The 24,963-nt window shown below is 49.5% G+C and overlaps 2 protein-coding genes across 3 annotated transcripts in view; both read right to left on the reverse strand.

Moving 5' to 3' along the window:
- Cdh4 (cadherin 4) overlaps nucleotides 1-24,963 on the reverse strand; it is a 495,273-nt gene that overhangs the window by 117,971 nt on the left and 352,339 nt on the right. For both annotated transcript variants that reach the window (XM_085696922.2, XM_085696921.2), the window contains exon 4: nucleotides 10,509-10,679. In XM_085696922.2, the coding sequence (XP_085553048.1) occupies nucleotides 10,509-10,679 (171 nt within the window). The remainder of the gene's footprint in view (nucleotides 1-10,508; nucleotides 10,680-24,963) is intronic.
- LOC125404988 (pancreatic progenitor cell differentiation and proliferation factor) lies at nucleotides 11,798-12,319 on the reverse strand. Its single transcript, XM_085696923.2, is given in 3 exon segments — nucleotides 11,798-11,995; nucleotides 12,077-12,268; nucleotides 12,270-12,319. Coding segments are annotated over 3 exon segments (360 nt in total). The 3' UTR covers nucleotides 11,798-11,877.

The raw sequence follows: 24,963 nt of genomic DNA on the forward strand, positions 1-24,963 counted from the left end.
ACCATAGATGTCAGGTGAGATTCTAGGTTAATAAGCTGTACATGAAGAAGGTTCTGGGGACTGGGGATGTAGCTCAGTTGACAGAGTGTGTCTAATTAGCATGCATGACGTCCTGGGATCCGTGCCCAGCGGTGCATAAACTGGATATGGCGGCACACACCTGTAATCCTAGAGCACACCAGAGGTGGAGGCAGGCAGATTAGGAGCTGAAGGTCACCCCTGCTTCAAGGTGAGGTGGAAGCCAGCCTTGGTTACACAACAGCTTGTGTCAAAAGCAGCAAATGCTTCTGATGTGGGAAGTCCTTCTGTATATGTGTTGCTTTTATTGGTTAATGAATAAAGAAACTGCTTTGAGCCCATAGCAGGGCAGAACAGAGCTAGGCGGGGAAAACTAAATTGAATGCTGGGAGAAAGAAGGTGGGTCAGAGAAGCCATGGAGCCCCACGCAGATACAGGATGCCGGACAGAACTTTACCCAGTAAGCCACAGCCACATGGCAATACACAGATTAGTAGAAATGGGTTAAATTCATATGTAAGACCTAGCCAATAAGAAGCTAAAGCTAGGCCAAGCAGTGATTTAATTAATACATTTTGTGTGGTTATTTTGGGGCTGAGCGGCTGGCAATAAACAAGCGGGCTCCTCTCACAACATGCTTCCTTGGGGAAAAAGGAACTCCTAAGCATCAGCCTTTACAGCCTTTCAGAAGGCTGGTCGGCATCTTAGCGGACAGAAGTATTAGAGGGGTTTATCATATGGGTCTGAAGACAGAGTTGGATACCCAGAATCCATGATGGAAGGAGAGAACTGACTTCGTAAAGCTGTCCACTGACCTCCCCAGACACGCTGCAGTACCTGTGTGCACGGATGCACACATATACACAGTAATGAGAGATTCCTGCTAGGGTTGTTGATGACTTGGCTGCATTCTCAGCTGTCCATGGGGTTAAGAACCAGCCTCTAGGGTTGCGTAGCTACTCAGCTGGCAGCATCATTGCCATGCAAACAGGAAGACCAAAGGTCAATGCCCAGTTGAAAAAATCCGGGTGTGACAGCAGCTGCCCGTAACCCCAGTGCTAGGTGTGTGTCAGAGGCAGGGTGGAGACAGGAGCAGCCCTGGGCCTCACTGGCCAGCCATCCTAGCCAAACTGGTGAGTTCCTGGTTCAGAGGGAGACAGACCTTGTCTCAAACCATGAAGAGTGAATGAAGGAGGTGCATAACTTCATTCAACCTGTAGCCCCCACTCTCACATGCTCACACATGCATAAACATGAATGGATACATGTACACGGACACATAAAATCACCATCTATCCTACGAAACAAATGTAGTTTTTTTTTTTCATTTCTGGATTGTGTGTGCACACATGCCCGCGCGCACACGCACGCAGATACACACACACACACACACACACACACACACACACACACACACACACACACCAGCCAGTTATGAGACCCCTCCACACCAACACTCCACATTTCCAGCTGTTTAAATGTAAGTTCCTGATAAATGGAACAAGATAGTGTACTTAAGCTATTCAAATATTATCTGATTATTTAGAAACATTTATAGGGGCTAATTATAAGTAACAGTTGATCAGAAATGTAACAGCTATAAAATTAATCCTTAATAACCACAGCTCTGACAAGTGGCTGATATTTATTTAACATATATTAGAAGCTTTTTAAATTTGCATTAAGAGAGTCCAGAGCTTAGTGAGATCCCTGGGGACGTTGACTGCCATAAAGTAGCTGTCACCCCTGGCCCTCTGCTGCGGAATGAGGCCAGGTCAGCAGAGGCTAATTTTTATTGACTACAGCTTTGAAAAGAAGCATTGAGCAAGTTAATGAGAAAGAGAGAGAGGGAGAGAAGATGGGCAAGATACAGGGAGCATTGTGGACTAGCTGGGCAGTCTCTGCCCGTGTATGTGACCACAAAAAGGACCACTGCCAAGCCTGTCCTCCTCTTCCAAAGGAGGAGGAAGCAGGTTATCCACAGCCCCTGGCCCCTGTTATACTCACAGCCTCTGTTCATGAGTACCAACCCTCCAGGGAGGGACTGAGCAAGGTAGCATTTGTTCTGGGGCCTCTGTGCTGAGGTCTGTGCCAGCATCTTCCTCCCACGGAATCCACACACACTGGTCCGTGGGCTCTCACGTGGCTGTGTAACTGTGTGGAAGTAGCTGGCAAAGGAGCAGGTAGGTTTGCACAAGCCAAAGACCCATGCCTGGCCCAATGAGCAGCCGTTGTCTGAGGTGAGAGGTATTGAGAACCCGTGGGACCAGGGGAGAAACTGAGGTACAGGAACAGTGTAACGCCCAACCTTCACTGCCAACCTGGGTTTGGAATCGTTCAGGAGACACAGCTCTGGGAGTATCTGTGAGGGAATTTTCAGAGAGGACTGGCTGAGGGAAGATCTACGCTGCTGACCGTGGGTGGCACCTTTCCGTGGGCTGAGGTCCCAGACTGAAGAGGACTGAGAAGTGGGCCAAGCATCAGCATGCTGTACTCTTTACATCCTGACTGTGGACGCAGTGTGACCAGTTGCTTCGAGCTCTAGCCACCATGACCAAATATTTTCAAAACTGCGAGCCAGAATGAGCTCCCCTACCCTCTGCAATGTGACCAGCTGCTTTGAGCTCCAGCTACCATGACTACGTACCCTCACAACTGCGAGCCAGAATGAACTCCCTACCCTCCAGCTGCTTACTGTCAGGCATTTGGAAACAACGATAAGAGATGGTCTGTCACACACCAAGCAGTGCAGGGTGAATGTGCAGCAGGAGCAGAGCCCATGCCCTCACAACTGCTCCTAACTTCCCCGTGGTCATGGCAGGGCACCCCAGACGCCTGACATGGAGGTGCCAAGGCATAGCTCAGCCACAATGAGATGCCCGACATCTACAGTCATGCAGCTGGGCTGCTGCTGGCTTAGAACAAGGCTGCTTGACCTCAGATCCATAGGGTGAGACACTTGGTCACCTGTATCCCAGGCCAGGTTATGAGGGAGGGTTTGTGATCCCAGTCATCCACTTGACTCCAGCTGGGTGCTGGGCACAGCTGTGGGGGATTTTCTTGATGACAGTATTTGAATGTGGGAAGATCCACCCTGAATATGGGTGGCATCTCTGGGGGCAGCCCGGACATGGGAGAAGGAAACTTTGCTGTTTGCCTGCTTGCCCTCCACTCTTGCTAGCAAGACCGTCTGCCCTGCTGCAGCGTTCCTCCTCGGACACAGAACTAGTGTGGCTGGGCCTCCCCCTGTCACTAGCAGTAGAGGACAGCCTACACCCCACAGGACTTGCTGGGCTCCTTCCTGGCCACCTAGAGGCAGGGTAGTTACCTGTCCCCTCCGGTTGGGGGATATCTTTTCAAGTCACAGTCTGTCATCTGTGGCTCCTTGTCTTCCCGAATGGGAAGGAAGCCATGACGACTCTGAAGCCGACTCCACCATGTGACCTTTTTAGGCCTGTGGCTAAGTGGTGATGTCCAGCAACGTTAAACAGTGATGTTAGGTGACCACCTCCCCCTCAAACCCTCCCAGAGTCTGAGACCTGAAATTCCTTAACAATGATGAAAGAAGCCTCCATGGCCCTGCTGTCTGGGAGATCCACTAAAATCTGAGGTCACCTGGAATTGACCACATCCCATAGAGCCCCACTACTCTCCTTCCCTCTGAGTGACCCACCCAGAGTAGCACGAACCCCACTGCCCGGCATCCTGACTGCATCTGGCCTCCACCCTAGAGCTGGTCCCGCGCTGTGAGCCTCTCATGCTGCTGCCAGCCACGATGGAGCCCACTTGGGTAGGTGCCTCTATCCTCACCTAAACACACCCTCTCCAGCCAGCAGCTCAGTAATGGCTTTAAATCGCTGACAGTAGATTGATGATGGAAATCTAAAATATTAATGTATTCTAATTGAATATTCTCCAATAAATTATCTGAGCACTTGCGGCAATTTGATTTCGCTGTCATTTCATAAGGAGCTTTCTGCTGTATCAATATAGCCACTAAGGCAGGCAGGAGAGGGAACATTTTCTGCTCAGACGGGACCGTGCATACAAAGGCCCGCTCAGTCCTTTCAGACGGCCGATTCAATCACAGAACACAGGGCAGCCGAGGTGGGAGACCCTGCTTTCTTCGTGTCCCTGGGGCTTCGGTGAGGACGGCAGAACCTGCACACTGTGTAATTACAGGGATGCTTGTGGGGGACGTCCTGTCCTGTCCGCTGGGGTGCTCTTTCAGAATTACTTCCTCCTCCTCCTCATGAGGCTCGGAAGGGGACACGGTGTGAAAGGGGACACATTGTGAGAGTGTCAGCTTCCTTCGGGACTGGGCTGTGTCTCTGGGGATTGCAATTTCAGCCATCCTTGCAGTGGGTCCCTCCTGCTGAGTGACAACTACAGCATGTGTTCGGCTCTACGGGAGAAAGCCCAGTTCAAGCAGATTCCTGGCCCACTCTGGCTCCCTATTCATCCCCCCACAGGTCCAGTCTGCAGGCTCTGTTTGGTGGAGAGGTGCATCGTGCAGTCCCATCTGGACTGCAGGTCCACCCAGCTGTGTGGTGTCATGCTCCATCCTTGCTGCACGCCTGACTTCCTCTAGGGCAGTGGCTCTCAGCCTTCCCAATGCTGCCACTCTTTAGGACAGCTCCTCATGCTGTGGTGACCCCAACCATAAAATTATCTACAAAATTACATAATAGTAATTTTGCTACTGTTATAATCATAATGTAAATATCTGAGATGTGACCCCTGTGGGGTCACAATCCACAGGTTGAGAAACACTGGCTATGTCCAGTTTTTGCTGCAGAACCAGAGAAGCCACATGAACACACCCTTCCCTAGGACTGTTTTCTCCCTTCAAAGGTCTCCAGTATATCTCTCTACGGGACACTTTCAAGTGAATTTTCCTAGTTTGTCATCTGTAGGAGTGTTAGTATGTTAGTTACTTTTCTCTTTGTGACCAAATGCCTGACAAATGCAATGGAGAGAAGGATTTATTTTAGTTCTGGGTGTGAGAGGGACAGTCTGTCATGGCGGGGAAGGCATGGTGACGGGAGCTTGGCCTGCTTGCATGCATCTTAGCAGACTAAGGTCAAGAGAAGGGGAATGTTGCTGTCAGAACTTTTTTTCTCCTTTCTATTCAGGTCAGTATCCCAGCTAGTGGGTGGTTCTGCCCAAATTCAGGGCAGCTGAGCCTCTCAGGAAACTCCCTCACAGACAACCTCACAAGGGCCCTGGGTGCTTTTTTAGTCTAATTGAGTTAACAGTGGAAGTTAATTAACACAAGTCCATCCCTCGTCAACTGGACACACAAACACATCGCTTTAAGCCACAGCAGCTAGAAAGATAGATGATTTGACCAGGATCCAGAGAACTCCTAAGGTGATGGCCATCAAGCCAACACTCTTCCTGATGACTGTGGACTGGCCATGAAAATGGGTGGGCCTGGGGTCCTATAACCACCTGGCCACCCCATAAGTCCCCAGAGACATCTGCTCTGTCTGCAGTGTTGGGTCTGAGGGGGTCCTATCCCTTTAGGAACTTAAGCTCTGTTGGGTGAGAAGTGGGGCATCTCAGAGGGTGGGGAGTGGCCGGCAGGGTGGCATCTACTCAGTGGGAACCTCCCCAAGCTAAATGAAGAGCCAACTCTCAGGCTTGTTGGTAACCAAGGTAACACTGGAGGCCACTTGACACCCAGGAAGACTTCAGAGATGAGCTCCCTGAGGAAGTGAAATAGGAAGCAGAACAGAGGGAAGAGAAGTCAAAACAGACAGAAAGAAGAGGCTGTCGGTAGACTGACATATTCAACATGGCTGACTTCCTGCTCGTTCAAGACAAAGACCTGGTGTGCTCTTTCCTGCTGGAGGGAACTGTTCAGTGGAGCTTTCAAACCTCTTATGGAACCAGTCTCCCCTTTCTCTGTCTAGATTATCCAATCCCCTGCAGTGGCTAAACAGTCAATTCTGGGTGTAAAAGGGAACTCACCCCATCTTCAAACACATAAAAGTGTTTGACCCAGACCTCATTTGGAGGAGTCTCTCTGTGTGCTATGATCATGCTTATACTAGCATTTCCTCCATCCTGTCCTTCCTCCTTTCTCTTTCTCTGTCTCTCTCTGTGTGTGTTGGCCCATGTGAGAGGCCAGAAGAGGGCATCAGATCCCATGGGACAGGAGCTATAGATGGTTATGGGATCCTCCATGTCGGTGCTGGGAACAGAATCTGGGTCCTCTGCAAGAGCAGCTGGTGTTGACTGCTGAGCTGTCTTTCCAGTTCCCCCCCCCCCTGCCTTTTTAGACTTTAAATGGTCACATGTGCACATGCACCCACCCATGTATGCTCACACATGTGCACACTATACTCATGAAACAGGAGAAGAAAACACTCAGCTTCCATCTGGTTGAGCTGCCTGTGGCTGTCACTGGGTCAGATGACCTCTGCGAAGTTCCGTCACTGCTGCTTGGGAGGTCTCTGCTGCAGACTCTGCCTTTGTCACCTGCTGGGCACTGTCCCTGCACAAAGTGCATTTGTGGCAGCTTCCTCCAGTCTCCTCTGCAGCTATTTCTGGGGCCCCCTTTCTAGCAGGGGCCCCATGGACTGCTTTTCAGGGCTTCTTGTCTCCTCAAATATCAGTTCCCAAAATTAAACCACTTGTCCCCAAGAACACTGCTTTCCTTCTCCTTGTCTCCAGTCAATTTGTGCTGCCGCCATGGACAACCTCCCCAGTTAACGAATTCTGAATTTTTATTAGATTCAGCTGCGGAATAGACCTCTTTCTACAAGTCCTGTTTTATCCTCCCCTGGATCTTGCCAGCAGTCAAACTTCATGAGCACATTAGAGAAGCGAGCTGCTTTCAAAGCCCGTGCTGACATCCCGTTAGGCGCCATCAGCACCGCTGGAGACATGGAACCCAATAGGGAAGGACAAGCAGAAAGCTGATGGCTGGTGCTTCTGGATTGCCATGGAAGGGAGAATTCTCTATTCTTCCCTTCAAATCTCCAAAAAAGGAAAAGGGATGCCCCATGCTGTCCAGGCCAGCACTGGGACTGGACTAGGGACCATGCCCTGTCCCACAGTTCCTCCGGGAGCTATCAGAGTGGCTCAGGGGCTGTTAATGGTTCCCTCCTCTGTGCTAATCAGCCTCCCATTGCTGTAACGAACACCTGATAGCTGACATAAAGATGCAAGGTTTATTTCGGCTCCTGGTTTTGGAGGTTTCTGTCTGTGACCAATGGACTCCATGACTTTAGGTCTTGGTGGCACAAAGTGTGTGATGTTGGAGGCTGTTTGCTCATAGCCCAGTGTGGTCTGGAGGATGCTGGTGTCACCCGAGACACTGTGCCCGTCAAAGGTCACGTCTTGGATACCTCTCCCTGCCTGCCACCTCCTAAAGGGTCCACTCCCTCTCAACAGAGCCGAACTGGAAACCCTGCCACATAAACAAGGGGTTCTGAGTGCACTCTGTTCTAAACCACACATCCTCCATCTGAGGATAAAAGATGGCTGGCACTTATGGGTAATGTCTTCCCAAGTTCACAGTCACTCCTCACACACCATGAACTGAGGCTGTGGGCTAGCTCCGTGGTTTGGAACCAGTAAGATCATGCCACACACTGCTATACGTCTACATGGCTCCGTTGGTGGGAGTCATGCTCCACCATGGCCCCACATGCTTTGCCACGGACCCGTGTGGCTCAGCCCACGCTCCACCATGGACTGGTGTGCCTCAGTTCACGCGGACCCCCACAGCCCAGTTCCTACTGTGCACCTGCATGGCTTAGTCTCCTAGCTCCACTGTTCTCATCAGGCTTTCCTGGATGCACAAGTGATCTGTCCCCTGTACGGTAGAGTGAGCACTTATGAAGAGACACCATTCCTTCCAAGGAAAACGCCTGCAATTAACTGAGGTTTGGGAAGAACATTCTGCCTCTTCTCCCACCCACGTTTTCATTTAACATATTTTATCAGAATGAAATGCCTTAATGAGCACGGAACTAGCTAATCCCAGCTGAACCTCGGAGTGTGCCAGCTCTGCTGCCCGCCCATCAGGCTGCATTCACGCTCCAATGTGGGCTTTTGGAGCACTGCCCTGGAGCACTGACAGAAAACTCACAGGCTTCCTGCGGATAGAACAACGCAGAGTAGACCCAGAGTCTCTGTCTGCACCCTGTGAGAATCGGGCACACAAAAAGAGAACACAGTGCAGATGTGGTTGTGAAGATGGAGTGTGTGTGTGAGCTGGTGTGCACATGTGTGTACAAAGTGGGTTGTGCATGCATGTATAGTTGTTTGACATGGGCTTGTGTGCATGGGTCACACATGTGTGTATAAAGTGGGGTGTGTGTGTATGTTTACATATATTTGTAGGTAGTGGGATGGTATGTATGAATTAGGTTTCTGTATGTATGCATGTGTGTATATATGAAGTGGGTTGCCATGTGTTCATGTGTATGTATGCTTGCAAGCTGTGTATATGAGACAAGCTGCTGTGTGTACAGTCAAACCATGGTTTCTTTGTTCTCCTTGCCAGTTAGGAACTCAACTTCCAAGCCTCACCAGCTGGCACTGCCCACCTGGCAGCTTCTACTGCCTGCCGCTGCGTCCAGACACACTTCCCCACGTTTGTGTGACCAGGAGAGAAAAATGCCCCTGCTATGCAGCCATCCCTATTGAAAGCCACACACACAGCATCTTCAGACATGCTGTGAGCTCAACTCTAATAGCCATGCCTTGAGAAGAAATGTCTCCAGCCGATAGTGGACCCAGCTGGTGGGAGTAAGTGGCCACTCCCTCAGTTCTAACCCTGCCTGGCCATCCCTGACCACGACACATCCGTTTGGGTCTCAGGCCCAGCAGAGGACAGCTGCCCCTGCCCCCATGGTGGTATACAGGTAGCACTTTCTGCAGCATGGCTCTGCCCACAAGGGCATCCTGTGGTCTTGTTATGTTTTCCCGGTCTGTCTGTAGATAGGAGTGGAGCCAAGGATTTGGGGATGCTGCAGTGCTCCCAATCCTTCCCCATTCCTTGTTCCCAGACATTCCCATTGGATGTGAGCAGACCAGAGCCCTCAGCTTACCTGTCACTCACTGCCCATGAGAACAGCTTAGAGCAGAGCTTCCTGGAGGCTGGGGCTGCCTGATTGGGAGTTTTCAATCATGGTTCTGCTGGCTGCTTATTTTCAAGAATTTGGTTTGATGGGCACATAGCCACATCTCCTGTTCATATGCTGCCTGGGTCCTGCTCAGTTCACACCCGTGTCCTAGAGATACCTTGAGATTTGCAGGCTGGGCCATCTCAGAAAAGAGAGCCAGCTCTGAGGAAGAGAGAGAGGCTGGGCTGGGTGGCTCAGGCATCTTCCTTCCCCCCTTGCATCTTTCTCTGCACCTGATGAGGCTCAGGAGGCTCTTCAGGGTCTTGGTGCATCTCTAAGACATACTGCTGTCCCCATGGTCTAGGCTAGCATGGAGGCAATTTCTCTGTGTTGGCAGCCACCATGTTCATAGCCACCTTCCACGTGGCGTGCAATACAGCATTGCAGGCACGACTGGATGAAACCCCTTTCAGAACAAATTGACTTATAATAAAAATGAAAGACTTGGGGGAAAACCCTTCCGTAGGTGACATCGCAGTGACCACCAGAAGCAGCCACCATCTGGGGAGGGCTGAGACTAGTGCACAGAGTGAAGACCACAGGGCTGCCCTCAGCATCATCTTGGGAGCCATTGTGGACAATGGGTGAGTTATCAGCCTGGAGCTGAGGCTCCCCAGTGGGACAGCTCCTGGACAGCCTCCTCTCCCTGACCAAGGTCTTAGTTCTGACTCAGGCAGCTCCAGGAAAGCCTCACGCCCCCTGGGGCGAGAGTGTGCACAGAAGTAGGGGACACTGACACCGAGGTTCCCTGGGTGTGCGTCGCCTGCACCAATGCCAGTGTTTCTACTACAAAATCCCCTGCCCCTCTTGGATAGACTAGGAAACCCCCTGGGGCTGACAGTAGTGACGAAGAGCTGGCGGGGAGCTCCGATGATATCTGCACAGTAAACACAGAACTCTGGTCTACATGGAAAGGAACGAACAATAGAGCAGGCCTGAGAACAGACGCCTCTTTCCACGTACTCTGGCCTCCCATGACTGTTGCAAAGCCCCAGAACCCTCATTGTCATGGGGCTTCTCCTTGATCATGTTCCTGCATTTCATCATGGGACCGTCATTACAGACGTGTAAGTGCCCCACAGGGGAAAACACAATCAGATCACAGACAGGCGTCAGAGGCCAAAGGACCTGAACCACACCAGTTTCCACATACAGGACAGGGTGCTCCAAATAATTCTGAAAGCAGTCGCTGCAACCTGAGAGGCTGATCGGCAGAACATCCCCTCCGAGTGGCCTTGGTTCCACATTTCGCCACAGTTTCTTTACTAGGTAGTGCCTCCCACTCCTCAGAACATGCTCTGGTTCTGGAGGGCCCAGACCAACCTTAAGAACAGCTGGTCCACTTACCCGGACGAGCTGCTGGGGGAAGGGCCCACGGGAGTTCTCCGGCACGTTGATGGGCGGGATGACCCAGTCACGCTTCTGCCTCCTCAGTCCGCTGGAGCTCTGGTGCTGGGGCCACGGCAGCAGTGTGTCCTTTGGGGACTCAGAGGGGTCCAGGGCCGCTGTCTTTCCTTTCTGAGGAAGAAGAGTGAGAGATATCAGGTCAGGCTTTTACACAAAGGCCCGTTAGGAGCGTCTGTGTCCACTCCTTATTGGTGTGGAAGAGTGGGGGACATTGAGAAAAGGGTGAAGGTCTTTTTTCGTGAAATTAGAAGTGGAAACCACAAAAAGGAGTCTACATAGCAACTTAATGGACCATAGCAAAGGGGTTTCTTTTGTTTTTAAATTCTTTTGGTGCTGGGGATGGAACCCACGGCTTTGTGCTAAGCAACTGAATCCGAAAGAAATCTCACAAAGGGTTGCTAGCCCTATATATATAAACAGCTTTTGTAAATCAATAATTTCTCTCAAAATAAGAAAAGAACATGCATTGATATGTGCCAAACAAGCCACAAAAGGCGCCGAACATCCATAAACAAGTAGACATCTTCTATGAATCAAGAACGCAAATTAAAGTGACATATACACCCTTCACCCTGCCAAACCGACAAGGTAAAGTTCATCTCCAATGTGGATGAACCTGTGCACTTATTCCGTGGATTAGCACCCACTACAGACAGACAGACAGCCTCAGTGTCAGCTGAAGACACAGTTTCAGTGTCAGCCCCATGAACAGACAGCCTGAGCATCCATCCTGTGGACAGACACCTTTACATGTTGTAGTCCCAGCTGATTTGGAACTCATTCGAATTTATGCCATGCTCCTGCCTCTGCCTCCCAAGTGTCAGCTCTCATGTCTGGAGCCCTGAGTCCTGTGGAGTGGCATTCACTGGGGTGTGCAGTGGGGTTGGAGGAGATACATATCCCCATGGAAAGGGGAACCTCAGTCTCCCTGCTCCCCCCGTTGTCTTTTAAATCTATGGGGAGCTGGAGGGGGCAGGGCTTGCATTTCAGGCTGGCCCCACACTTGCAGCTGTACACTAAGGGGCTTGTTAGAAACACCCATTCCTCAGTACCAGGCCTGGCCATCTCCTGGCCATGCTTGATGCTTCTATCTATTGAGTCCTTGGGTGAAGGACATTGTTGGTTCTCAGACACATGTGTTCATGGCCAGGCTCACGAGTACCAGGTGCTGGACTCACCTGATGAACTCAGGCCTTGTGTGTGCTAAGCAAGGGCTCTAACTGCAGCCTTCCTAGCTCACAGGGTGGGGTGGGTGGGTGGGGCTCTGGCCTAGCACCACTGAAGCTGGGTTTGCTGTGGTTCTGCTAGGTCAGGACGGGGCCCTCGTGTTGGCCTGGCCAGGATGGACGACTGACGGCTGCTTCATGGTTTCAGGAGCCAGGCCAGGGGTGATCGGGCTTCTGGAGGCCTGGGGGGATTCTGTCGGGCTGCAGGGAGAGAATAAGTCAGTGAGTCAGAAGTTAGTTTCACTGGGGCCATCCCTGCAACTTTATGGAAGATGGACTCACTGCTCAGTAGACTCCAACACTGTGGTCATGAATGGAAGGGTGAACATCCCGAAAAGGAAGCTGGTCCACCAGTGGCCAGGGTCGGTCTCGGGAGGCCTGGAGTTGGGGGTGAGGCACTGCGTCCTGGGGTGGAGGCGGGTACACTTGACACTTCCACAGCAGCTGTTGCTGGACAAGGAGCCAGCTTGACCCGTAGTAGTCACGGGTAGCCACTAGTGAGCTGCTGGAAGGGATTGTTGCCATCCTTCAGGGCCGGCAAGCTGCAGAGACCTCTGGGGAGACAGATGTGGCACTTCCTCATGATCTGGGCACACAATCACGGGTGGTAAAGCGTGGGGCACTTGACTCCGGTACCATTTGCGGGAATAACCCACGGGAAGCCTTCATCCCATGACCCACATACGATTTGCACCCATCTTCCTTTCTTCTTCTCCTTCCTGTTCCCCTTCCTCTTCCTCATCTTAAGAGAGGAGCTCACTCTATAACTCAGTCAGCCTTTGGGCTTGTGATCTTCACGCCTCTGACCCCAGAACAGCTGAAACCACAACTCTGCGGCCACCGGACCTGCTAGACTGTTCTCATCCACAGCACATCTGCTGAGATGGTCAGATGTGAGCAACTGGCCCTCTCCCGAAGGACAGCCTCTGGGACTTGTCCCCAGTGCTCTGAGTGTGCGGTGAGGCAGAGCCCACCAGGCTGCCTCACACAGCGGAGTCTCTTTCATAGTAGCTGCTGCTGCCAAGGCCGAACTGTAGACTGGAAGCTCCAAGAGCCTCTCACACACCCGCTTAAAAACCCTGCTTTATCTTCATTTGCTGAGGAAGCGTTTGCGCGGCGTTAATTTCCCCAGTGTTGTTTAAATAAATCGCACATATTTGCTACTGTTTTAAAGCCGCGAGACGAATGCAATAACAAAATCTGGTGAACGTCAATGCCAGACCTGCGCAGGCTTCTGCCTGGAAGAAGCACCCACTGCTCTGGGAGAAAACCGTTGAAGGCAATTAGCGGCCAGCCTGGTGGGAAAGGCACGTTCTCCCAGACATGTGAGCGTCCTGGCCCTTGTGGAACACGGATGTGGAAATCTGCTTGTTCTGGATGATGCTTCTCTTTCCCTATCCGCGGACTTGATTCTCTTCTCTCTGTTTCTTCGTGATGGTGACTGGTCATGGGTAAGGAGAGGTGAGCTTCGTCGCTGTTTCTAAGCATTGTAGAGTGCACCCACACACCTGTGTGAGACTCTCATGTGTTTGCGCACCTGGCACACATACATAGGCAGGTGTGTGTGCATGTGGACACGTGCCTGGACTCTTCTGCAGGCCACACCTCGTCTGGTTTCTGTATCTCAGTGTCTCGAGTGTCAGTGCCTGGACAGGCTGTCTCACCTTCTCCTCATGCTCTTGCTGACCTCAGCTTTTCTTAAAGCAGCAACTGCCAATCTGCCGCCTGGCTCGCAGCCAGTGTGGCTGCAGTGTGGCCATCAGATATACAGCATACAGCTTCAAGGGGAAAGCCTCATCATGGCTCTGGTTGCTGGACCTTAGGGGCGCTGGAAGGTGAGCGGGTGATGAAAGAGGAGAAATCAGGCTTGCAGCATCCCCGGAGCCGGGACCTGCTTGCCTCTAGAGCAGTTCTCAACCTGTGGGTGGCGATCCCTGCAGGGGTCACATACCAGGTGTTCTACATGTCAGGTATTTACATTAAGATTCATAACAGTGACGAAATCATGGAGATAAAATAGCGATGAAATAATTTTATCGTTGGGGTCACCACAACACGAGGAACTGAATTAAAGGGTCCTAGCATGAGGAAGGTTGAGAACCACTGCCCTGGAGTCTTACAGCTAGCCCTGCCCACCTCTCTTTGCCGTAGGGGAGTCTGTGAGGAGTTTACTGCAATCGAGACATCTCCCCTCGCCTTGATCCCAGGTTCTAAGACCCACTTGTCCTGAACCCTTGCTTCCTGGCTTTGGGCTGAAGAGGCAGCGGATTATGTAGGAACCAGGTCAGCCGATGACCATGTTTCTCCAAGGAGCCAGCTGTTCAGTCAGCCTCTCATGGCCCTACATCTGTTGGCTTTCCCCACTCTCTCCTACTCTCCCTCCCTCTTCTCTCTTTCCTTGAGCTGGGCTCTCTTGTATCCCAGGCTAGCCTTGAACTTGTGATCCTCCAGTTTCTGCCTCAGAAGTGTTGAGATCAAGGGTGCTTCACTACCACGCTTGCCTCTTCTTCCTCTTCCTCTTTTTCATCTCTTATTCCTTCTTCTTCCTCCTCTTCCTTTCAAATTTGAATTTTGGAGATTAGCCTTAGGTCCTCATGCATACAAGGAAAGTGTTTTAACAACTAAGCCATATCCTCCGCCTTTTAAAGACAAATGGCATTTTGAGCTCTCATGAGCTGGGCAGGATCCACTGGTGAGGTGTCTATCCCTGTTCTTCATACTGTGTGTGTGTGTCTCTATGCATGCACGTGTATGTGTGCATGCATGTGTGTATGTGCGCATGTGCATGTGTGTTTTATCCTGAGAGGCGGTGGGATGGGGAACTGGCAGTCCTTCCATATCAGCTGGTCTTGGGTCCCTCTTGGTATGCTTCCTGGGTCCATCTCAAATCTAAGCACCTTTCCTTCCCTCTCCTTGGGCCTTGGCAAGATGCTCAAGCTTGAGACCACATAGGTTGTCATTTCAGGAGAGAGATGAGGAGTGGATTTAAAAGGCTAAGAGGGAGGAGTGCAAACAATGGAGGCCTGAGGATTTCCCCTGGAAGGGAGAGGCTCCATTCACTGGCGGCTGTGTATGGAGATGAAAGCATTGGCCACAGCGGCCACACAGTCACCTCACACCCCTGGCCCTGAGCCTGGGGCTCTGTCCCGCCCAGGCCTTACTCCCCTGAAAGGAGAACTGTTCTCTCTGAGCAGGACCATGAGGGTAATTGACTGTGGCTTCTCCGAGAGGTCCCCAGGGCTGCTCTGCATTAGCAAGAAGCTGGGTCAGTTCCCTGCAGGCTCCATTCACAAGTGGCGAATGAATAATTCAACACTGATCTGGGGCAGGTTTTAAATAATCACCTTTTTTTTTTTTTTTGAGACAGGGTCTCACTCTGTAGTCTTGGCTAGATTGGAGCTTGCTACACAGACCAGTCTGGCCTCAAACTCACAGAGATCTTCTTGCTTCTGCCTCTCAAGCACTGGGATAAAGGTCTGGGCCACCACGCCCCACTCATTGTACTTTATTTTAAAGACAATCAAGTGTCAGAGTTAAAATATAATGCGGGAAGTGACCTTTCCTCACGGTTCCTTGAGGCGCACAGGGCAGTGTGAGTGACTGAGTGCACCTGTGATCAGAAGCTCCTGAACACCTGCCCCAGGTGTGTACTAGTCTGTCCTGATCATCTTGGTTTGCAGTGGGCAGGAGTAGGCGGGAACCAGATTGTAGTGGGTGGGAACTGGTTTACAAGTAGATGTTGATCAATATTTTCGAAATTTCCTTTTGATGGTGGCACAGAGATCTGGCAGATTATCTGAGGCCTCTGGATTTCTTATGGTTCCCTGCAGCTGGTGTGGGTCTCACACAGAGCGATGCTCCCAGTGTAGACTCTTAACTGAGTGTACACAGCCCCCGCACTGTGGAGAGTTGTACAAATGGCCGTGTGGGCACAGGGACACTGAGAAGACCTAGAAAATAGATGTTCTCAGATGGAACAACCTTATCCACCTCCCACAGTTATGGAATGAATGGGTAGTCAGCACTGGGTGCCAGGAACTGGACTATTGATTTGGGCTCCTTGATGTTTGTGCAAAATCCCTTGAGGGACAGAATTTCCCATTGTTGCTCAGAGAAGGTGTCACATTTTAGAACAGCGGAAATACAAGATTGCTTCAAGGTTCCCAGATGCCAGCTCTGCAATGCTGGGCTGTTGGATTGCCTGACCTTGGAGGTGGGCGACCCATCACAACCTTGATGCTCTCCCAGCTCCCCAGTACCTGGGTCTGGGTGACCATGTGGATGTCTCTTTAACACCTTAAATGCTTCCCAACTTTGAGAAAAGGGCATATGTCTGAGTCTTCCTGATTCAATAAAAGCAGTTTATAGAAGTGGTCACACTAGCTTGCTTCTAAAGGACACAAAGCAGGGTCCTGGGACACAGCCTCTTAAGTCAAGATGTCACACTGCCAACCTCACCTCATGAGATGCAATCATCAGCTTTTGTTACCCATGTGACTCTTCAGGAAAGTCTCTGTTGGCAGTACAACCCTTTGAACCCCCAATGCTGACACACAATCCATGAGGCACCCGAAGTTCTAATTTTCATAAACAGATAGTAGGTGCTGACTGGGCACAGAATAAAGGCAGTGTGTGTGTGTGGGGGGTAAAGACAGAGTGTGGGTATTTTTGCTACCCCATTTTTTTCCTCTAGGTCTTCTGGTCAGGAAATTCTATCAGGAAAGAAAGAGTAAATATTAGTGATGGTGACAAACTGGGGATCTGCCTTACTGCCTAAGCACGCTTGTGTAAGCCCCGCCCTCCAGCCAAGGTTTCTCTCTTGCAATGGTAAAGGCAGAGAAAGTGTGTGGTGCAGGCTTGCAGTCTCAGCTACTTCCTAGTATGAGGCAGGAGGACTGCAAGGTTAATAGCTGACTGAGGTCTTAGTGAAGTTCTGTCACAAATGAAAAGTGAAAAAGTGCAGCTACTGGGATGTAGTTCCATGGTAGAGCTTTCCTAGTGGAGCTACTGGGATGTAGCTCCGTGGTAGAGCTTCCCTAGTGCAGCTACTGGGATGTGGCTTCGTGGTAGAGCTCTCCTAGTGGAGCTACTGGGATGTGGCTTCGTGGTAGAGCTTCCCTAGTGCAGCTACTGGGATGTAGCTCCATGGTAGAGCTTCCCTAGTGGAGCTACTGGGATGTGGCTTCGTGGTAGAGCTTCCCTAGTGGAGCTACTGGGATGTAGTTCTGTGGTAGAGCTTCCCTAGTGGAGCTACTGGGATGTAGTTCTGTGGTAGAGCTTCCCTAGTAGAGCTACTGGGATGTAGTTCTGTGATAGAGCTTCCCTAGTGGAGCTACTGGGATGTAGTTCTGTGGTAGAGCTTCCCTAGTGGAGCTACTGGGGTGTAGTTCTGTGGTAGAGCTTCCCTAGTGCAGCTACTGGGATGTAGCCCCGTCGTGGTAGGCCACTTTCTTAGCACACGAGGCCCTGGCTTTCATACACATCACAAAAGTAATAGAATAGATGAGAGCAGAGGTGGGGACCATCCGCAGACAGAGCTGTGATGAGCAGGAAAAGCTGACTGACGGGGGTGGGGGGTAGGGGAGACCTGAGCAGGGGCAGGGAGGACCTGAGACCAGAGAATTTCTTCCCGTGAAGACACTGGGGGCTGAAGCACAAATGATAAAACCCAGGGACAGAAATTGGGGTTCAAACTCAAAACCAGGAAAGCCAAGTCACTGCATCATTGCATTTTAATAAATAAATAAATCTTGCTTGAAGACCAGAGGCAAAGTTGAAGCCACTGGAGGCCAGGCAGTGGTAGCACACACCTTTAATCCCAGGATTTGGGAAACAGGCGAATGGATCTCTGTGAGTCCAAGGCCACCCTGGGCTACACAAGATCATTGCAGAAACAGATCCAGGTGTGACTCACACCCTTAATCCCAGTACTAGGGAGTCACACGCCCTTAATCCCAGCACTAGAGGGAACATGAAATGGGAGGAGAGAGAGACTTAGTCTGCAGTCGCCCACCCTTGGTAGACGTAAGACTTCTCTAGTGGTTTGGCTCTTCTGGTTTTCGGGTAAAGATGTGTAGGGGGAACTCATTCCACAAAGTTGTCCTGTAATCTCTACATGCACACAGTGGTATGCACACACCAGCACACACACGCATACATAAAATAGAAATGCTAGGCAAAGTTATAATAATTTTTAAAAACCCTCCAGTCATATAACCTGACAGTTGTGTCTGCCTTCCATAGCTGTAGTGTGGCAGAGGGCCTACCACAGGAGCTCCGTGGACTCATCTTATAGCCTCTACTAAATGGTGGCTGAGGATTGGTCACAGGCAACTCCCAACTCCAGGTGTGTGTGGCGAGGGAGGACGGGTGGCGCTAAAGTCATGTGGCCTTCCTATGGCCAGAAGAGCATGGGCGTTTCCCTGGGATCCACCGCCAGACACAGCCCTTCAGCGTAGGACCATATGCTCAGACATGCATCCTGCTGTATGTGGGAGGGGAAGGACTCTAGCTGGGGCCCCAGGCAGATGTGCTTCCAGTAGGGAAGCTTCTGGGATCTTCAGAGCCCTTTCTACCTCCTCCCCTGGCCTCTCCAGCATCCAGCAGTCAACAGTTGTTCAACTAGCATCCCCATCTTCTTACCCAGCAGCCTTCGCTGTCACACAGGTTTCAGCTCCCCAAACTTGCAGCTCAACATGCAGCTGGGCACCCACAGTGTCACTGGGGTCATAATTCAATAGCCCGACTCCCTCCAAAACACAGGTAAATATGGAACCATGCCCCATGCCGGGTCACACAAATAATTTGTGTCTTAAAGTCTAGCATTCTGAGACTGCTAACTGGATATGGATCTATAGTCAAAATGAAGCCTCACTTCTGCCTTATGAATGAACTTGACTCACAATGGAATAGGGGAAGATGAGACAATATGGTTCTCAAATAAATCAATAATTGCTCCCTTTCTGGAGTGGAAAGTGAAAATGATGCCAATCTATCCCAGACCAAACATGCACATTGCTCTCCAAGGTGTCCATCTGGGACTCAATTCCAAAGAAAAGTGCCATCTGTCCCTGGGAGATTCTTTGGAAATGATGAGGCAGTGGTCATGGCAAAAGAGTCCCAACAAGGACTCCTGACAAGGCTACCTGTGACCTAACACCCACAGGTATGAGTGAAGAGCCATGTGTCAGGCAGGACATGCAGCACCAGGTAGTGGACACAACAGCTGGGCTCTGCGTAGTGTCTCTGAGGAAAGGCTGCCCATGGGCTCCCTCTCTGTACTCCACCCAAGACCTGCAGGAGCCATGGAAGGAAGAAGCAGGATGGGTGGCATCTGCAGTGCCCAGGGTGGTGGGACTCACAGTTCACACTGTCTCTGGTGCCCAGGGTGGTGGCACTCACAGCCCACACTGTCTGCAGTGCCCAGGGTGGTGGGACTGAGAGCAGCGACTTGGGGACACAATCTGAGCTCCAACCCCAGGCCTCCAGTCCTCGGATTCCACCATTCTACATTATGGTCATGAGTGCATGAAAAGCCGCCTCAGTTGATATCCTGCGCACAGTAGGTAGCTTACACTCAAGGTCTGAGCCCAAACTGTCCTTCTAGATAGATGTGATGGCAAAACATCACCCTGCCTTGTTCAGGAAACCTGTGCACACCTCAGTGGAATTTTAACATCTCCTGGTTCTAAGTTACACGGACATCCGAGGCAAGGACTTCGCCCACCTGGGCCCTTTGCAGAGGGAATTCATGCAAAGGTGTGTGTGTGTGTGTGTGTGTGTGTGTGTGTGTGTGTGTGTGTGTGTGTGTGTATGTGTGTGTGTGTGTGTGTGTAATAGCTGCTTGCTCTGTCTGTGGGTGAGGCTATCTTTCTGTTGCTTTATTTTGTGTTTGTTAAATGCCATTTTCTTCTGCCTTAGCTGTTCCTTGGCTACTATGGAAACCAGCTAGAAGGCTGCAGACAGAAGCCTAGTTAAATATTTTAAATGTGTATGCTTGAAGACAAGCAAAATGGAACCTTTCCAGAGCTACACTGAAAATGAAGAGGCAAAGAAATGTACAGATCTCAATGCTCCCCTAGGAGGGGGAGGAGGGAAGGGGGGCAAAGGGAGGGGAGGGAGAAAAAGGGGGAGGGAAGAAACCTAATTATCTAATCTCTCTCAGTTAAAAGCAATGCCAGTGGTGGGAAACCCACATCACTTTCCTTATTGAAATAGGTTAAATCTAGAGTTCTATGGAAGCCACAAAAATCAGAAGGCACAAGACAGAGAAAAAGACAGCCATCAATAGACTTAAGGTAGAGGCCTGTAATCCTTGCTTCTCTGGAGGCCGAGGCAGGGATGGTCACCTTTCTCCCTTGGAGGCTCTTCCAGGCTCTCCAAGGTCACATCCATGAGCACACACACACACACACATACACACACACACACACACACACACACACACACAGAGTGCTGGGCCCAGACCTGTGGAATAGTGGAGTCATGGTGTGGTCTGAGTTCACAGGCCCTTTCTTGGGGAAGACACCACGTATAGTGACAGAGTTCTCACAGTTTGCCAACACTATTGCAGCTTACTGTCTCTGGAATTGGTATTTTCCAGTCTCCTTGAGGGTCATCTTTCACTATTTTCTGAGACACAAGCTTCATGACCTACACACCACCTAGCACCTCTAGTGTCTTCTGAAGGCAGACTCCAGGCCTCTCTTGCACACACATCTCGTATGCAAAGACCTGGGTCACTGCAGCCTCAATGTTCTAGGATCCCAATGATGTGGGATTCCCCTCTGTATGCTGTGAATATGTTCTATTACTGTTGGTTAATAAAGAAGCTGCTTCGGTCTATGGCAGGGCAGAATAGAGCAAGGTAGGGAATCCAAACAGAGACAGAGGAGGAAAGAAGGTGGAGTCAGAGAGATGCCATGTAGCCATCCAAGAAATAAGAGGTATCAAACCATGAGTCTGTGGTAAAATAATAGAAATGGATTAATTTAAGATGTAAGAGTCTGATGTGGGGTACATTTACACAATGGAGTACTACACAGCAGAAAAAATAATGACATCTTGAAATTTGTAGGAAAATGGATGGAGCTAGAAAACATCATTTTGAGTGAGGTAACCCAGACACAGAAAGACAATTATCACATGTACTCACTCATAAGTGGTTTTTAAACATAAAACAAAGAAAAACCAGCCCACAAATCACAATCCCAGAGAACTTAGACAACAATGAGAACCCTAAGAGAGACATATATAGATCTAATCTACATGGGAAGTAGAAAAAGACAAGATCTCCTGAGTAAATTGAGAGCATGGGGACCTTGAAAGAGGGTTGAAGGGGAGAGAAGAGACAGAGCAGAGAAAAATGTAGAGCTTAATAAAAATTAATAAAAATGATTAAGAGTCATTTAATAAAAAGCCTGAGCTAATAGGCCAAACAGTGTAATTAATATAGTTTCTGTGTGATTATTTGGGTCTGGATGGCCAGGAACAAAAGTGCAAACCCTGTCTACATCCCAAGGCTTCTTTTAGTAAGAGTCTGTAAACTTCGAAGAGTCTAGATTAGGTTTCAGAACACCAGGCTTCCAGAACTCACTGAGGGCAGGGCCTACAAGGGCCACGGCTCCTTCTTAAGGCACGGTTCAGCCAGAAGGACTACAAGGACTCTGTGTCGATGGCCTCTGGGAACAGTTGGAACTAATTCCTAACAAGAACTCCCTTTTCCATTTTCTCACAGGCAATATGGGAGCCTCAGTGGCAGAAACAAGAACAAAACTCCCAACTTGCAGGATGGGGTAACCAATCGTGACAATGGGAGGGGGCGGGGCAGAGAGTGGGTGATGAACCATGTGGTTGTGGCAGTGAGCCACCAAATGGGAGTGTAATGGACCAGGAAGAGAGAGAGTGCTGGGCCTGAGGATGGATAACAGGGGTGGACCCAGGGAACAGCGTGGTAGACCTGGGAACAGCGTGGTAGACCTGGGGTGGAGGTTATGGGCCGCCACGCCCCTTGCAGCAATGTCAACAGGCTGCAGAACAAAGGAGTATGGGCTCAGGGATGGATTCCTAAACCAACAGAGGTTTATTCTCTTTCAGTGGGAGGCCAGAGTCCAAGAACAAGGGGCTGGGTGAGGCTGAAAGATTGACTCCTTGCCTCTCCGGCTCCTGGCACTTGAAAGTCTGGCAATGCTGGGGGTATAGAGACACTCTATCTTTGTTCTCGTCGGCTGACAAAGTTTCCCCTGTGTGTCTGTGTCTGAAATTCCCCTTTTACAGCGTCACCCATCATTGTGGATCCAACCCCACCACACAATCCACCTACACACGGGGTCACCTTCTAGGTTGGGACACGACTGATCCCCTTGTAGCTGGAACCCGGGGCAGCTCCCAGTTGCCTGCGAGCAGGTTCTTCAAAAGTGCTGACGGGCCAGAAGGCCCAATATTAGTTTCATAAACAACAGTGTCTTTTTGGCAAACTACACCCACAGGCCCCATTGCCACATTCAAGCGCTGTAGCAGCCGGGCAGACGGTAACAGCGAGGTAAGCTTCATCTTCAGTATTTACCGCGAGGCCGCACGTCGCTTGGATTCCTCAGGGGCACCTCATCGCTCCTCTGGGAAATATGTGACCTCATTTGCATTTTCTAATTGAATTGCTATCGGCTTTCCTGCAAGGCTGCACAAAAGGACTTTCTTCCAGATTTGAGCACCATGCGCATCACACACAGAAAGGCGGCCCGTAATAGCAGCTGGGGGTTGGGAGGAGGGGAGAAGTTGCCAAATTTTTATGGTTCATCTAACTGTAAAGCTGTCAGTTTTACCCAGAGCCATGGAGAGTCACTAAAATAATGAACGGGGAGGAGCTGGGTGCAGAAGGGAAATGAAATGAACAGAACCGAGAAATTAGGGGGTCCCTCGGCAGCAGTCCTTGAGGGATTTGCTCAAAGACCCCTTTCCAGAGAGCGTCCCCAGACTCGGCTTTACAGGCAGCCATTTCCCTCTCTAGAACATTCTTTATCGGGACTTTTGCTTAGGGTACATCTCCATGTAAATTTACTTTCTTCAAGCCCTGCTGGGAAGCCCTTGACACAGGCATTTTTAAGAATGCATGTGTGTTGCATATGCATGTATGCCTGTGGGCAAGTGTAACATATATGTGTACATGCATGTAGTGTGTACATGTATTGTGTTCAGTGCATGTCTGTGTAGTATGTATGTGGTATATGTGTGCAAATGCATAGTATCTATGTAGTATATATGTGTGCATATGTACTGTGTGTTATATATGTGTATATGTATGCTGTTTGGTGTCTCTGTGTGTGCATATGTGTGTATGGTTAGTGTTTTAATTTCTGGTATCACATGTACTTTATATATTTATATAGTACATAGGTGCATATGTGTCTGGTTTAGTGCATGTACACGTATGTGTTTGCATGTGCATGTGTTTATGCATGTAATGTATATGTTTGTAATGTATATCCTAGGTGTGCATTTGTGTAGTGTTGTATGTATAACATGTGTGTGTAGCATGTTTGTGCAGTGTATATGTGTGTAGTTTATATGTGTAGTGTCTGTGCCTGTATATTTCTGTACAGTGTGTATATGTGAATATAGTGTGAGTGGGTATATCTGTATGTGTGTAGTATAGGTGTGTGCAGGTGTGCAGCATGTGTAATACATATGTGTTGTGTATGTGCATGTGTGTATCTATGTATTATATATGTGTGTATAGACTGGAGGTCAACATTAGTGCCCTCCTTGATTAGAGTTCTCCACCTTATTAAATATGGACAACAGAATTTTTCATCCAGGTCACAGAGTAAAGTTTTTAAACATTGCAGGTCAGGAGGTGAACTTGAATATATTGTATAGGAACTTGTGTAACCACTTAAAATACATTCATTAAAAATATAGGCCTAGGGTATGACCGAATGGGAGAAGGTCCTCGTTTTGATTCCATATATATATGAATAAGTTTTGTGTATTCAAATATATGTTCCTAATTAACACACACACACACACACACACAAACATACTTGGGACTTCAGCACTCACGGGCTGTGCTTTGCAGGTGGCCATTTCTTCTTCAGACCGTCTGCAGCTAGTGAACGTGTTGGTTGCTGGAGTCTACTGACGCTCGAGCAGGAAAAGGCACTTCCTTGCTGTGCTGCCCGGCCTGACAGCCCTAGGCTCTACACGATAGAAGGAGAGAATGGACTTCCACAAATTCTTCTCTGACCTCACCATGTATGCTGTGGCATGTGTGGGCCCATATACACACCATAAATAAATAATGTAAACATTTACTTCTGGGTTGCCCTTTTTTGTCTCTGAGTCTCTTTGCTTCTGAAGACACTTTAACCGTGGCTTCTTGAACGAGGTCACTTCTGTCCCCAAGGAATCCTTGGCAGTGACTGGAGACAGTGGGGGTACAACTGTCATTTACTGAGCGGAGGTAGAGATTCAGTTAAGCACAATGTGGAATTAATAACCTCATGACCTGAAGTCTTCCAGGAATTGAAAAAGATCTCTAAACTTGTCTCAATAAATAATGTGCACTACTGAGTGGCATTCAGACTCACTGAAGTCCATTGTTGGCACACAGAGCACAATTTCTCCACACCCAGCTAGTCCCACCCATCATTCCCAGGAACTTACCTATCACCCCTTTAGGTTTTACATTTCAGTGCCAGTCTTATTTATTTTGATTTCTTTTTCTTGTCTTATCACATTGACTTGGACCGTCAATGCATGAGGTGAGAGCCCCCTGTTTCAACAGCTGATCGGATGGCTACTGTTGAGTTGATAGATCCCCTTGCAAGCCACTGTAAGGCCACTTCCTTTCCTAATAACCCGAAAATTCCTAATATCTGGAAGAGAAGTTAACTTTTAGTAATTGCTATGTAGAGGATTATGCAATCTTTTAATCTTTCTATGAACTGCATAGACTAAGCTAATCTTATACTCTCATGATAAGTACAACTCAGTCGAGATTTATCAATCTATGTAAACATAGATTAAAGTTTAATGTTTTGCTTATATAAGTTTATGGGCAGCGTTGATCCGTGATTATCTTTTCTATCATACGTTCCAAAAGCTTTGGATTTTGATTTGGAGCATGGTGTTGTGGGTTTTGGAAAGGGCTTTTTATCATGAAAGACAGTGTT

The sequence above is a fragment of the Myodes glareolus genome, chromosome 10, assembly GCF_982192425.1.
Source record: "Myodes glareolus chromosome 10, mMyoGla1.1, whole genome shotgun sequence".
Taxonomy (NCBI): Eukaryota; Metazoa; Chordata; class Mammalia; order Rodentia; family Cricetidae; genus Myodes; species Myodes glareolus.